The sequence below is a fragment of the Nicotiana tabacum genome, chromosome 2 (assembly GCF_000715075.1).
Source record: "Nicotiana tabacum cultivar K326 chromosome 2, ASM71507v2, whole genome shotgun sequence".
Taxonomy (NCBI): Eukaryota; Viridiplantae; Streptophyta; class Magnoliopsida; order Solanales; family Solanaceae; genus Nicotiana; species Nicotiana tabacum.
Genome location: NC_134081.1, coordinates 25396204 through 25409706, shown reverse-complemented (window position 1 = coordinate 25409706; position 13503 = coordinate 25396204). Strand labels below are relative to the sequence as shown.

At 35.6% G+C, this 13503-nt stretch overlaps 1 protein-coding gene across 1 annotated transcript; it reads left to right on the top strand.

The window, feature by feature from the left end:
- Window positions 1-1957: 1957 nt before the first annotated feature.
- On the top strand, window positions 1958-7988 carry LOC107780123 (sulfoquinovosyl transferase SQD2-like). Its single transcript, XM_016600645.2, has 11 exons — window positions 1958-2457; window positions 3769-3835; window positions 4233-4303; window positions 4481-4598; window positions 4718-4791; window positions 5043-5098; window positions 5189-5272; window positions 5472-5559; window positions 5657-5734; window positions 5880-5936; window positions 7256-7988. Exons 1-11 carry the CDS (start codon window positions 2117-2119, stop codon window positions 7749-7751), a joined length of 1530 nt encoding a protein of 509 aa, XP_016456131.2. The 5' UTR covers window positions 1958-2116; the 3' UTR covers window positions 7752-7988.
- Window positions 7989-13503: the final 5515 nt, after the last annotated feature.

Genomic DNA, 13503 nt, shown 5'->3' with positions numbered 1-13503 from the left:
TATTTAATAAGAACAATATCTAAGGATCAAAGTTCAAAAGCTTTCATTTCATATTTTTATTACATAGTAATACTTCAAATTAACTGGTAAGTTCTATTTTGATTTTTTTATTTTTGAACTTGCAAATTAAAATTTTAGTGTTTACTACTGGGAAATGCCAATAAGAGCAAATTGTCTAATAAACTAACCCATTAAATAAGTCTAATAAATTTAAATTAACACAAATTATTTCAAATCAACTTAAATACGAATTTCCGGAAGACGCTCAAGACAACCCTTGATATGCTTCCTTAAACCATATGTACCATCCTACTTCCGATGAACATTAAAGACTCGACCACAATTCTTACAATCTACTTTGCGAACTTCTTCATTTTCTTCTACCACCTCAAAGTATTCCCAAACATGTGAACTCACTCTTCACTTCCCAAACATAGAAGAATGGGGCATGATTAAACTTGAACCTAACAAAAATAGTTACCATACTTCACTTGATAATTGTAATTTTATAGTAATTACCGTAAATAATTGATAAAACTTGAAAAAATAATTAATTGAGAACTTGAGAGCAATAAACAATAAGCAATTCAATAATCAAGTGGGAAGTGAGAGAGAATTAGAGTAGAAGAAGAGAGCAAGTTGTGAGAAAACATGAATAAGAGGTGGGCTATTTATAATTTTTAAAAGGCTAAAAATAAAAATTTTCAATTATTAGGGGTGGGGGGCTATTTTAGTAAGGGGTATGCCGAAATGGCTAAAAGTGTAAAAAATGGCTGTTGCCCAAGGATTTTTTTTAAAAAACATTTTGCAACGAAATTCGTGTCGAAACCCGATTAAAACTCGTGAACGGGTTACCGGACTAGCCGGGTTTCGGTGCACCGATAGCCAAAATAAGCCCTACCCCATCCGGAACAACCCACCCCTTATCGGACCGGACTAACCCAGGTTAAATCAGGCTGTCAGTGGGCTGGCCCGGCCCGATTAACACCCCTAAATTTATAACAAAAGAAGTTGAGTCCCCTTTCGGTAAATTCCTCTTCATTTCCTGACTGGCTGACCACTGTGGTTTCTATTAACGAAAGCAGTAATAAAGGACTTCTATTCTACTTTTCACTCTCCAAAAAGAAAAATCATTTTACATTGGAAACATAGGTCAATAACATACTAATTGCAATTTATGGAAAGTCATGAATTTGTGTAGTTCAAAAAATAATAAAAACATACTGTAAAATGCTTGACCAGAAAAAACAAACATATTTATGACACCAAACCATCTCTAAGTACTTGAAATTTTGACCGTTGAAACTCAATAGCATATATACATGGACACATGAAAAAATTTAAATTTCCTTTGCTTCAATTATATAGTATGAGACAAGAAACCACACAACAGAGAATAAATAACATAATGCAATTTGTAGGATTTTTTTTTTGGGGGGGGGGGGGGAGGCATATTTGTGGACTAAATAGCATATGCTCTCAATATCTAGTATTGAAACTCAAAAGCATACACATACACACACAGACACATACAAGAAATCAGATATTTCACTGGAAGGCCAAATCTTCAATTACTCTTGCTTCAACTTTATGCTAGTACTAGTAGTATTTAAGAAGGAAGACCCCATAAAAGAGAGAAAATAACATATTGCTACCAAAAAAATAAATGAGAGTCATATATTATTGTTCTAAATAGCATACCACCGAAGTAGTAGTAGACTAGTAAGTGAATATTCATCTTTAGCTAGATTTTTTTAGCTTCAAGCCTCAGGTATGAAGTCGTCCTCGGTAGAAAACGTTTTATATCCAAAATAAAAAACAATTCAAATTAATCGGATCCAAAAAATATGTACCGAATATCGGGGCGAAAAATAAAAAAAAATTATAAATAGCATATGCTTTTAATAGCTTCCAATTATTCCCCATTTCCACCCTTTCTCTAAAGAATATCCATTGTTAGAGTCCCTTCCCCTATGGCCCCCAGATTCTTTTCTTCCAATCTCACACGCACTCTCCTTTTCTGCTTCAATAATCTAAACTCAAATACCCCCTCCCCCCCCCCCGCTCCCCCCAACCCCACTTATACTATATTAACATCATTTAGACCACTCTTAACATGTCCAACTATTCTCTCTTTATAAATTCTTCTTCATTTACACCCTTTAATTATTCCTTACCTCCCTCTTCCTCTAGTTTTCATAAAGTTTCTTGCTTTTCTACTTCAAGAACATACCCCATTAGTTTAATTTGCAAAAAGATCAACTTTTTACAGTGTAAAAAGAGTTTTAACAAAAGACCCTTCAAGAAAAGATCCTTAATTGCTGCAAAAGCTAGTAATAAGATGACAATTACTGAGTACAGAGATGAAGAGGAAGAGAATCCTCCTCCTTTGCTTGTATCTGAAATGAGTTCAACGCCTAGGCGTATTGCTCTCTTTGTTGAGCCTTCTCCTTTTGCGTGAGTCATTAATACTCCTTACTTAGATTTTGTGCAATATGTACATGTATAATTCTTAGTTAATGACCCAAATTGGCAAGTTGTTAGCTATAGATGCTCTTGCTACTAAACTTTTGTTTTTCTTTTACTTTTTGTTTGATGTGTTGACTTTTGATTATCTGATCCACTAACTTTTGGATCTGGGGTGTTACGCTTTTATTATTATTTCATTATTTAGCTTTTTCTGTGCAAGTCTATTTATAGCTGTTGCCAGATATTGTTCATCATTATTTGTTTATGTGCTGCCAGATATTACAGTTAATGAGTTGATCATTAACCATTAGTTCTTCCTATGATATGCTTTGCTAATGTCTTATATGAATATATTTCAGGGAAATGCAATTACTCTGCTTTGTGTTTTTGCATTCAAATCTTCTTATATTGTTTTTCTTTGCACCACCATATTGTCATTGTATTTGGATTCTATCAGAATTGAATGTTACTTTAATTAATTTGATTGCTGTAATGTGTTTTCAAGTATCAATCTGTCATGCAATGTGGTGTTGATGGATTAATTTGCAAATTTCTTAGTAACTTTTATTCAAAAGTATAAGCGGTTGTATTTGCTATTCTTGAATGGTCTTTAACTATCTTCAATGACTTGCTAAGATTCTGTAAGGTAGTACTCAAATTGTTGTTTGATATACGTTTGCATAAGCTGGATAATGCAGTCCTTTCTTTCTCATTTCTTCCTATGGACAAATACAACTTAGGTACAAGTACAATTCACTTTTCTAGTGCTCATCATGTTCATTACCACTTCACCACTTGAACCTAATTGTTTTTTGCTGCATTTTGGCTCTTCCTTCTCCCTGCATAGTTCCTTAAGCTTATTCAGCTTAGAGGGATCGTCACGAGATTTGCAAAATATCAACTTGTCATATTGATGTCATATTTTGGAACGGTTTTGTGTTCAAAATAGAGAACCTTCAACCTTGGATAGACTTAAGTGAAATTTCTGCTTCTATTTCATTCTTGCTGTCTTTTCAGAAACTTCGTAAGACTTCTTTTATCCTTTAGTTAGTTTTTTTTTTTTTTTTTTGTGTGTGTGTGTGTTTGGGGTCTCTCCAGTGTCCTAGATTTACATATGCAAATATGCTTTTAGACTAGAAAGCTTGTCAGTTTTATAAAGTTAACTTTATACCTAATTTTTCTAATTTTATGATCAAGATTTATGCATCATTTCAATCACATCTTACTCCCATTATATTTGTACTTGATTGGCTTATTATTGATGACAACCACCCTTTTCCTTTTTTGTGCAATATACAGGTATGTTTCTGGATATAAGAACAGGTTCCAGAATTTTATAAAGTATCTCCGGGAAATGGGGGATGAGGTATATTCTATGTCTGACTATGATGTTGTTAGTTTTATGATCTTTGCTGGTGTTCTTTGGTAGAGGCCTGAGTGACGTGCTATAACGTACATCTACTTGTGAAATTTCCATGTTTCATATTATTAAATCCAATGAATATTTTTATGATATTTTATCAATAAAGAATTTAATATCCTTTGATCTCTTCTATTTCCTTTCACCTGAATCAATGTCAAGCAATTTTGATATGCTTTTTCTGCGCATACGGGAGCAAATTCAAACAGTAATTTACCTCAGAGATATCCATTGTTATTGTTATAAATTTACCTCAGAACAAATGTTCATGTTAGACTATTATGATTGATAATTTACACCTGATGATCGACTGTTGAATTGGCTCTGTAAATTTGTGGGGCAGGTTATGGTTGTGACGACGCATGAAGGAGTACCCCAAGAATTTTATGGGGCAAAGTTGATAGGATCACAGAGGTTACAACTGTTACCTTTCCTTGTTTAATGAATTAACTCACTTATTTTACTATGTTAACAACTTAACATCAAACAGTTAGAGGTTGAGGACTCCATGATAATGAAGAATTGTCAACTTATGAAGCTTTTCCTGTCCCTTAAAAAGGCTTCATCCTGATGTTCTTACTTTCTTTGCAGTTTTCCCTGCCCCTGGTACCGGAAAGTACCCCTCTCACTTGCTCTCAGCCCTAGAATAATCTCAGAGGTAGTACAGTTCAAGCCTGATATCATACATGCATCATCTCCTGGTATAATGGTAAGTTTTCAGTTGTTCTTTTTTTTTTCTTTCAGTTATGTTCCTGTAGTTGCTATCAAAAAGTTTACAGTGAATTAAAATTTGCCAGCTTATCCTAGATAACTTTTTCCTTGTTTTAGGTATTTGGTGCTCTTATCATTGCGAAACTTCTATCTGTGCCGATTGTAATGTCTTACCACACGCATGTGCCAGTGTAAGTTCACTCCTTTCTTTTGGTTCTTATCTCATTTCTATATTGGAATATCTGATATCTTAAATATACAACATTAACCATGAAACAAAAGGTTTATCGAAAACTGATCTTCCTCATGGAGAACACTAAGCAAATAGTATATGAAGCTAGAACTATTTACGATATATCACTGGATGTCTTTACTTTGATCCTATTTACTTTTCCCTTTTTTTCTCTGAATAAGTACTCTAATCCTCATTCTTGTTCTTCAGGTACATACCCAGATACACCTTTAGTTGGCTGGTTCAACCAATGTGGATGATTATAAGTATGTCAGTTGAACAATATCTTCTAAATTAGCTCTTGTCTTACTTCTCTACTTCTCGATACTAATTAAGATATATTTACTGCTTACCAGAGTTTCTACATGGAGCTGCTGATCTTACACTGGTTCCATCTGCTGCTATCGCAAAGGATCTGGAAGCTTATAAGGTAACAAAAGGTAAAAGGCAGAAACTTCAACTATTCAATTGCTCTCCAATAATGATTTTATTAATTAGTGATAGGAGAAAGAAAAGAAAACCTCCATCTTATCTGTTCTGTCAAAGCAGTTTTTTGCTGGATTCAGATGCTTTTACCCATTAAAGCGTTCAGCTTTTAACAAGTTGATCATTCTTTCTGCCTTTTTTGTTCATTCTCAGCTAACAGAATACGTTTGTGGAATAAGGGTGTCGATTCCGAGAGCTTCCACCCCCGTTATCGGTCTCATGAAATGCGACTAAGACTAAGGTAGGACCTTTTCAGCTGAAATTTGATCCAGTGCGAAGCAATCTTTAGTATGTGCTGATAATTCTTCTCCTTTGCTCCTGCTACTATTCGAAATTAGTAATGGAGAATCCGATAAACCTTTGATAGTCCATGTTGGACGACTTGGAGTTGAGAAGAGTTTGGATTTCCTCAAAAGGTACAGCTCTTCCTTCATTCATATAGGGGGGAAAAGACTTGGACTTTTTGGAGAGTGTATTTATCAAGCAAACTATGTGCTTGATTAAGCTAATATGAAAATATCGGTAACTTGCACATGACATTTGAGAATGATTTTGAAACAGGGTCATGGATAGACTTCCAGATGCTCGCATTGCTTTTATTGGAGATGGGCCATACAGGTTAGTTGCAATTACTGTTTTGCTTCTTAATTTCCGAACATCAGCATGAATGTTTTCATGTTCTTTGCTATGAAAGTACTCTAAATCTTGTCACTTGTACCATAATGAAAGTTCAGTCTAAACTTTTATGGGGTGACTATGTTATGCATGCAAAGACACGACTGTACCCTTTTGGCCTTTTGGGGTTATTTACCTGGTCGTAGTATTGCCAGAAGTGTTACTCAGGTTGTGTTAAAAATTTAAAGCAGACTTCCAATTTTAAGAAATGGAAAACTTTCCCCAAAATCTTACCTGAAACTTCCTGTGTCAAAATTCTGATAGTAATGTTTTGACTTTTGACATGGGGCGGGGGGCGGGGGCGGGGGCGGGTTGGGTTTCCTCAATTTGTAATGGTACAGTAACTAGTATTTTCCATTTTTTTGGTTAATTGGTTAGGATTTCTTATTTTGTTAAGGAGTACCTGTGTTTATTAATTCAACGCGATAGAGAACTGTAATGGTTTCCTCAATTTGTAACGGTACAGTAACTAGTATTTTCCATTTTTTGGTTAAGTGGTTAGGATTTCTTATTTTGTTAAGGAGTACTTGTGTTTATTAATTCAACGCGATAGAGAACTGTGTAAGAAGTTGAGTTCACCACATTATTCAGTCGCTGACAAATCCAGATTCTTGAAAGTGGCTGGGAAGTACTCTGGTGTTCGCAATGCAGGTGGTGCGCTTATTACGTTCCTCATGTGCACTGCAGATACTCGATGTGTTATTATAATTTAGGTCAGATTATATTTTCTGGGATTTTCCTTGTCAGAAGTTAGTTATCTACCTTCTTGGCAGAAATAATATAGTTAAATATTGTTGAGAAATATATAGCATCTTACAAGGCGAAGCCAGCAGCACTTTTTGATAGTACATGGCTGTTTGCTAGCAAGAATTTACTGTCAAATGGCCCCCAGGGCTTTGGTTCGATGGTAAAGGTAGCATAACGCTGGATGTGTGGTAAGCACATGCCATGAGTTCGAATCCTGCTGTGAACCAAGTTTGGTATTTAAGCGTAGAAGGGTAGAGGTCAGGTCCATTATCCACTAAGTTCCGGAGCTGTAAACAGCATATTTTTCGGTTATAGAGAAAAAAGGAATCTACTATTGAATGCTGAATTAACTAAGAATGTTTATAACTGGTAACTGGAAGCCATTGCTGTTTCTTATAATAAGAGAGTGTCCTTGAGAAGAAATGTTTCATGTTTTCTCAACATTAAAATGAGACATAATTTACGATCCTTACATAGAGTAGTTGTAAAATTATCGTTCTCCACACTTCTTGTAGGGAGGAATTGGAGAAAATGTTCCATGGCATGCCTGCCGTGTTCACAGGTATGTTACTAGGAGAGGAGCTTTCCCAAGCATATGCCAGCGGAGATGTTTTTCTTATGCCTTCAGAGTCAGAGACACTGGGGCTCGTCGTTTTGGAGGCCATGTCATCAGGGCTTCCTGTAGTAGCTGCCCGTGCCGGTGGAGTTCCAGATATCATCCCTGACGATCAGCAGGGCAAGATTGGGTATCTGTTTAATCCTGGGGACCTTGACGACTGCATGAGCAAACTAGTGCCTCTTTTGCGCGACGCTGAATTGAGAGAAACTATGGGGAAAACTGCACGCATAGAGATGGAGAAATATGACTGGAAAGCTGCAACAAGAACGATTCGTAACGAACAGTACAGTGCAGCCATTTGGTTCTGGAAGAAGCAGAGAACAGTATTCCTGAGACCATTTCAATGGATGTTTAGGTGTATATTCGCAGCTCCAGAAGTCGACTATAGGTGATCGATCCATTTCTCGTATTTTATTTGTCTAAAAGGATAGAGTTTTTCAATGGTTTGCAAGTTGTATCCTTCATAGCTTGTGTTTGTAGAATATAGACCTGAAAATGTGTTATGAAATTTGCTGTCATTGTTTGTACAATGTAGACCTCAAAGACCGGTCTGTTGTGCTGTTATGTATTAAATTGGACCTATGTACATGTAAGTTTTAGTAGTTTCATAAAGATTTGAATTTAGTGAACTGCATATTCTACTGTAGAAATCAATCAAACTCTATGAAACTACAGGTTATCAATAGAAGTGAGCAAGATGTAGAGTTGAATTTAATATGTTCGTCGAATTTCATATGATTTGAAAGTTTTGTGGCACTTATATACCGGTACTAATGAAATGTCTATTAGTACTATTTTGTTCACCTTGATGTTTAAAAAGGTATGATATTTTGTAGAGAAAAGGTAAAATATACCCCTCTACTTTCATATATTGTCTATATTTAAATTCCGTTATATTATCAGGCTAAATTTACTCCTACCGTTATAGTATCGGGCCAAATTTACCCCTACAATCAGTAAAATTTTAAAAATACCCCTTGATCTGTTAAGTAATTCAAAATCTTCCAAATTCCTTTTATTTAAATCACTTGATGTTCTTTTTGGTCCACTATTTTAAAAATAATTGGCATTTACCTGCTTTTTGAATTAGAGAAAAAAATAAATAAATATACAACCGAATAAACAAAGTATAGTAAATTGAAAATTTTAAATTAGGTAGTTTTTTTAAATTCTAAAAGTATTTACGACATCCCAATTTTAATGAATTCATTGCACTAAATGTATGGAGACTTTGCAAGTATTAGTGATTGAAGTTGAAGTTCTTCGGAGGCTTTACATTTTCTAATTCAATTTTGCTTTAATTAAATGTCTACACATTGTGCACTCTTAAGTTAGTCGATCGAACTCTATACTAACCAGGCAATGACAAAATATATTTGAATATATATGTACATACATGATGATTAGTTGCATATAATACACAATAAATAAACCCACTAAATTCTACAGTGTGTATATGATTGAAAAATAAATAAAATTATAAACCAATTTTATATATTACAAGAAGAGAAATGGGTGCATTGGTAACTAAAAACAATTATGAATAATTTGTATAGTCTAGTAATTTTAGCATTCACATCAATAGTAATTTTTTAAAATAATGGAGCAAGAAGAACAACAAGTGATTTAAATAAAAAAAATTTGGGAGATTTTGGATTACTTAACAGATCAAGGGGTATTTTTAAAAGTTTGCGCTGATTGTAGGGGTAAATTTGGCCCGATAGTATAACGGAAGTTAAATGTAAATAATATATGAAAGTAAAGAGGTATATTTGACCTTTTCCCTATTTTGTATGACAATTGATGGATAGTGTAATCTTTATCCAAATTATCTTATCCAGAATAAGAGGCCATTGTAAGAGGAGTAATTCTATCAAAAAGGACAAATGCTGAAAAAAGATAGATGAATTTGACATGAAACTTACCTTTCCATAATCACGTAACCCAAATAGGCTCTTTTAACATGCTTCCATTGCCTAAATTTGTAATGTGAACAATCCCTCACACGTGTTACCAAAATCACAAATCTTGTTCATTGCCCGCTTCAAACATTCAAACCCAAAAGAGAGGTTTTATCGACTGCAAATTTGAGCTGTTGACATCATCTCGTTTTCGATTAAGACTTTGTAAATGACATTTTCTGTTTAAAAGTCTTTTCCCTAAACTTAGGATTTCTTTCGGTTATACACCTATGAGTTACACCGAGTCCGAAACCAAAGTGTGATTTTTTTGGACGCAAGGTATAAAAATAGGTAGAAAACAATAACATGTGACCATTTTATTTATAGCGTATGGATTGCATGCGCTATATCTTAACGGCACGTTTGTCTGTTAAGGTATAGCACATGCAATCCATGCGCTATACCTGATTTTCAAATGTCGGTCAAAGTACAACTATATCGCATATACTGGATGTGCTGTACGTGAAGTTGAAAAGACATATAGGTATAGCGCATCGCATATATGCGCTATACCTGTATTAAAAACTGGCCAGCCCTTCTCCTTCGCGACAGAACCTAAAAAACGGTCCCCTCCCCCCATTTTTAAAGGTTAAAGCTCCATTGGAGCCCATCCGTCCCCGAAAAATCGTGTCCCCTTGTTATTTTAGTGAAGTAACACCCGATCCAAGGCGTTGTCGTGTAGTGGATCTTTGTTATTGCTCGTTTCGGTGGTCAAATCTTCAATTTTTCTCAATTCAAAAAACTCTAAAAATAGGTATTCCGAATCACTTTTATAGTAAAACTCATGTATATAATTGACTAATTAGTTATTTTTACTGTGTTGTATGCTTTTTGTGATCGTTTTTTGATATATTTAATTTTTTGTTATTTATCCGGATTAGTTTATTTATGTGCAAAAAATTATGAAAATTGTATATTGTTGTTGTTGAATAATTAGTGTTATATGTGACTTTAGTGTTGTACATATAACAATATGTCACTTCACTATTGTTTAGTGCCCTTTAGTGTTATGTTGTGCCTTTTATTGTTATGGAGTGCCTTTTAGCCTAGTAAAACTGATAATAAATTTTAGTTTATGTTAGTTGATGTTGTTTATGGACATTTAGAGTAGTGTGACTTTAGTGCTCTTTAGGATTCTTTAGCCTAGAATAAAAACTACGTGCCCTCATTAAATAACCCGATTAGAGTACTCAATTATGGATCAAATGTTAATCAATTATTAAGTGTTTATTAAATGTATTACTAGATAACAATCAAATATTAGATATGAATCATAAAATAATTAGTTAAGAGTAAAAAAAAAAAAGAGATGCTGCTGGATTTTTGGGTAAAATATAAAAAGTTAACAAATAAATCGTTACGAATGAAATAAATTGAATATTATTTAGTATTAAGTTTGTAGTATTTTTATATGAATTATTATTAATATATATCTTGATTAATTATAAAAATTAAATATTTAATTTTCTTATAACCCAAAAATATCTGAAAAAAGATGACAGTTCAAACAAAACCCTGCCGAATTTTAGTCAAAATATGTAAGAAACTAACATATAAAATATTAATATAGAAAATTTATCAACCCAAGTATTTGTTATATGAATAATTATTAAATATATCTTGATTAGTTATGAAAATTAAATATTTAATTTTCTTATAACCTAAAAATATCTGGGAAAAAAATGACAGTTCAAACAAAACCCTTTTAGTCAAAAAATATAAGAAACTAACATATAAATTATTAATGTAGAAAATTTATCAACCTCAGTAATAATATAGAAAATTTATCGATTAAATATTAATATAAAATATCTCAATATATTTAAAGATGTTAAACGATTAAAGAAAAAAATACTTTAATTAATATTGTTCAATTTACAGATATCATCATGGAGCTTCCCCATGTGCATCATGGTCCTGCTGTTAGAGAGCTACTATTGCTCTAGGGTGGCCATATGTCTTTACACATCTAGGATGGACAGTTGATGTCCCAGACCTTTCACTCCAAACGTATAGACGATCTGTGGGAGTTCATTAGGGACCACTCACTTCATCCCCGTACAGTTAGACGCCTTGAGCGGACGGGATTTTACCGGATTATAGAGATCGGCCGGTTGCAGTTCGACTGGCTCTTGATCACGGCTATGATAGAGCGGTGGCGACCGGAGACGCACACATTTCATCTACCTATCGGCGAGACTACCATCACGCTAGAGGACGTGGAGGTTATATTCGGGTTGCCCATTGATGGTATGGCTGTCAGCTACCTGCAGGCTCTTAAGGACTATACGGGAGAGGACTATCTACATATGTTGTAGAGGCTCACCGGTTTTCAGCCTGCGGAGCCGATTGCTTGAGTGGTGCCAGTAGATTGCAGTTGTCGCCCATTAGGCAACATCTGCTGGCGTTGCACGTGGAGATTAACGATGACTCATCGGAAGAGGATATCGAGCGGCAGATGAGGCTGTTGCTGCTGATGATGTTTGGTGATATTCTATTCCCGAACACTTCGGAAAACCTAGTTAGCTTGCGATTTCTGCATCATCTGGAGCAACTAGATGAGTTACCTACTTACATTTGGGGTGGAACTGTTCTAGCCTACCTTTATAGGCAGATGTGCCGGTCGTCCATGGGCACCGTAAGAGACGTTGCCGGTTTTATTCCGCTGTTGTAGGTGATAACATTATCAATTTTTTTCATGATTATAAAAGAAATAGTACAAAATGACTTAAATTTTACGTCCACAATCAATATTAGGTTTGGGCCTAGGAGCAGTTCGTGCAGATCCAGCCACCTCTCCTACCGATAGCTCCAGATGCACCACCTCCACCATTTCTACCACTTGTTAGGAGGTGGGTAGATAGGTGAGGCCGCGCCCGCGAAGTCGAGGCTCGACATCATCTCCCTTATTACGGGGATCTGTTGGATTTACTTAAAGACGCTCAAGTACATATATGACTAAGTTTGTTTGATAATGCTTGATCTGTCTTGCGTTTGCTCACGATTCTTGAGTTTAATAAATAGTTCATATGGAGGCTATACAGCTACGAGCTCATCGCTGGATTGCCAGATTATTGCTCCCGTAGTCGAGCTATGTGAATGTCCTATTTATATGTCTCGATATAGTCGAGTAGCATGCCACTGAGCGAGTCCTTCGACAGTTTGGCCGACACCAGCTTATACCTATTCCGCCTAGTTAGCATTCCACACATTACGAGCGGGATGATCGCTGCAAGGTCAACCAGAAAAACTTGGCCTAGCTAGAGGCCAAGATAGAGGATTGGGATCAAAGATATGGCCTGATTTTGCCATACCCTCCACATGACCGTTTGGACGGGGAGCATGAGTACATGGGTTAGTATCGTCGTGTTACTCGCCTTCTGATCGGGAATCCCTTTCATTGCATTGGTGGTTGGTATGTTCCATACGCCGGGAGGCATGGGGCACTGGTATGTCATTTGATATACTTACTTATCATGTTATATTACTTTAACATCTTTCCTTAATTAATATTTTATATGCTTTGTAGACTATTGGCTTACACCAGTTCCACCAGTTAGGACTGAAGATGCTTCAACATGCAGGCGACGGAGTGGCAGTTATGCACGGATTTGGTCGTCGGGTTGCTGATCTTGCTGCTGACACATTGAGATATGCCTGAGAGGATGCACGGTTAGGTTACGAGGCTGCATATGTGCCACCTGAGGAGTACCATCATGGGCCACACGTGGCCCCATCACGTGGTAGACGTGGCAAGCATGGCATCTCAAACGCACGTTTACGCCCGAGAAATGCCTTTCTTTTGGTAATGGTACAACCATATACCTGGTGCACAGATGTTATATACTCTTTAATCTTGTACCTTATGGATGATTCAATGTGTGGAATCAAGACAAGAGAAATCAAGTCAACATTCAAGTTAAAATGATTCCCACTGAATGTGTCCATATCACAAGTGTGGGTACTAATATATTTTTCCACAATCCACATATTTGTTTTCAACTTTCTCGAATGCAACATCCATCTACAACCTTGAAACTATCTAGGAAAAATAACCTTATATACTTCCGGAGATGACTCATGAACCTCGATCTCACGACACTCTTTTATGCTGTACATTCGCACCGTCCTGCTAAAGTGCGTTTTATCAGCAAAAAGCATATTCTTTGATAGCACCGTTGGT

Bases quoted from the DNA above. Each gene is read 5' to 3' on its own strand.
- LOC107780123 (XM_016600645.2), top strand. From the start codon at position 2,117: ATGTCCAACTATTCTCTCTTTATAAATTCTTCTTCATTTACACCCTTT. The intron at 5,099-5,188 runs GTATGTCAGTTG...ACTGCTTACCAG, and splicing joins ACCAATGTGGATGATTATAA to AGTTTCTACATGGAGCTGCT. The intron at 5,273-5,471 runs GTAAAAGGCAGA...GTTCATTCTCAG, and splicing joins AGCTTATAAGGTAACAAAAG to CTAACAGAATACGTTTGTGG.